This window comes from Phytophthora parasitica (assembly GCF_000247585.1).
Source record: "Phytophthora parasitica INRA-310 unplaced genomic scaffold supercont2.183, whole genome shotgun sequence".
Taxonomy (NCBI): Eukaryota; Oomycota; class Peronosporomycetes; order Peronosporales; family Peronosporaceae; genus Phytophthora; species Phytophthora nicotianae.
Genome location: NW_008649169.1, coordinates 1 through 1,681, shown reverse-complemented (window position 1 = coordinate 1,681; position 1,681 = coordinate 1). Strand labels below are relative to the sequence as shown.

Here is a 1,681-nt window from a genome sequence, read left to right as displayed (position 1 = left end):
CGCCCTCCCCCAAGCTAGCGTTTCCTGAAATACTGGTAGCACTTGTTGGTCCCAGCAACCTGACCAAAAGGAGCCCATGCCAACAATCGCCCAGCTACGCGCCGAGATCGATCGGTTGAACCAAGCGATGGCTGGCCGCACGAAAGTGCCGAACCATCTGCCCAAGTTCACGGGCAAGAGGGGGGAAGACGTCCGCGAATGGCTGTTCCAGATCGAGAATGCCTGCCACATCAACAACATTCCAATTGAAGGCACGAGCGCGCGTCTTCCTGGAATCGCCGGATCGACAATGTAAAAGCCGGCGTCCGGATGGTTCCTGCACTGGTCTTCGACAACTCGAGCGGAGGAGCACACGTGGGGGATTTTACGTGGGCATGTGCTCCAACACTTCGAAGCGTCGAATTACCAGTCTGTCCTGCGTGAGAAGCGTCAACGCCTCAAGCAGACAACGGACATCGAGACCTACAACGGCGAGTATTCAGCCTTAATCTTCCGAGTCGAATGAATGAGCGTGTTTGACCAAGTACTGTACTACGCGAACGGTCTCAAGCCGCGCACGCGTAGCTACGTCAAGCTCGAGAACCCAGAGACCCTGAGCGACGCAATGGACCTTGCTGTCAAGTACGAGGTGACACACTTCGTCGACGATTCGCGCGAACGTTACACTCGTCAAGACAAGCGGAAGTCGTCCACTGATCAAGCGCCGAGTCACGACAAGTCGTTCAAGGGAAAAGCGTTTCGTGTTCAAGGGTGTTTCAAGCCGAAGACTAACCCGAAACGAGCCGAAGGTCGTACCTGTTTCCACTGCAAGAAACCTGGCCACATCAAGGCCAACTGCTTCCTTTGGAAGAAGGAGCAAGAAAAGCAGGGAAACGGGCAACCACGTCAGTGAATGAGGGTCCTGTCGTAGAGGAGAACATAGCCGGATGAGTTAAGTTTGAGAATATCAGCCTTAACGTTCTGTGCGAAAACCCTCTCGTGTACAAATCACGTCCACTGTTCTCCTTCGAGGGGGAAATCACCGTTAGTGGCGCGGCCATTTCGACCCAATGAATGTTGTTGGACTGTGGAGCAACCACAATCAACGTGTCCAGACAGTGGGTCAAGAAACATCGACTCAAGACCACGAAGTTCAATGATAAGAACATTCGTGTGAAACTTGGAGACAACCAGATTGTCGAGACGGAACTGGAGGTACTTCCCCTCGAAATCACGGTGTCTGGGTTGGACGAGGCGTACAAGTGTATTGCTGTCGTCTACGCCATACTCGACGAATTCGACTGCATCCTTGGAATCCCATTCTTCAAGGATACGCAGCCGCAGATCCACTGGAGAGGTCGACGTATCGAAGGAACGCAAGTGAAGACTCTCCATTGGAAACAAACAGGGAAGACCTGTGGACCGATCGAGGAAGGCGGACCGGTGATTGCCTCCGGGCTTCGGAGATCTGTCGAGGCGAAAGGCCTATCGGCGAAAAGACCCGATTCCTGTCGAGGTGCCGCGCTGGAAACGGATGTGAAGTCCGCGGTTGAAACTGTTTGCGACGCAAAACAGAAAGAGAGCCGAAGAGTTGTTTGCGAACAACCTGGAGACGCGTCAGCCAGCAAGGGTTCGGCGGTGAAGGACAACTTGGAATTGTCGAAACGCGACGGTACTGTAAGATAGGCTGGAGATAGCAGCA

The 1,681-nt window shown here is 53.7% G+C and overlaps 1 protein-coding gene across 1 annotated transcript; it reads left to right on the top strand.

The window, feature by feature from the left end:
- Positions 1-505: 505 nt before the first annotated feature.
- PPTG_19791 (hypothetical protein) lies at positions 506-892 on the top strand (the record flags this gene model as incomplete). Its single annotated transcript, XM_008918338.1, has 1 exon — positions 506-892. The coding sequence occupies one exon, from the start codon at positions 506-508 to the stop codon at positions 890-892; it is 387 nt and encodes a 128-aa protein (XP_008916586.1).
- Between the last annotated feature and the right edge of the window lie 789 nt (positions 893-1,681).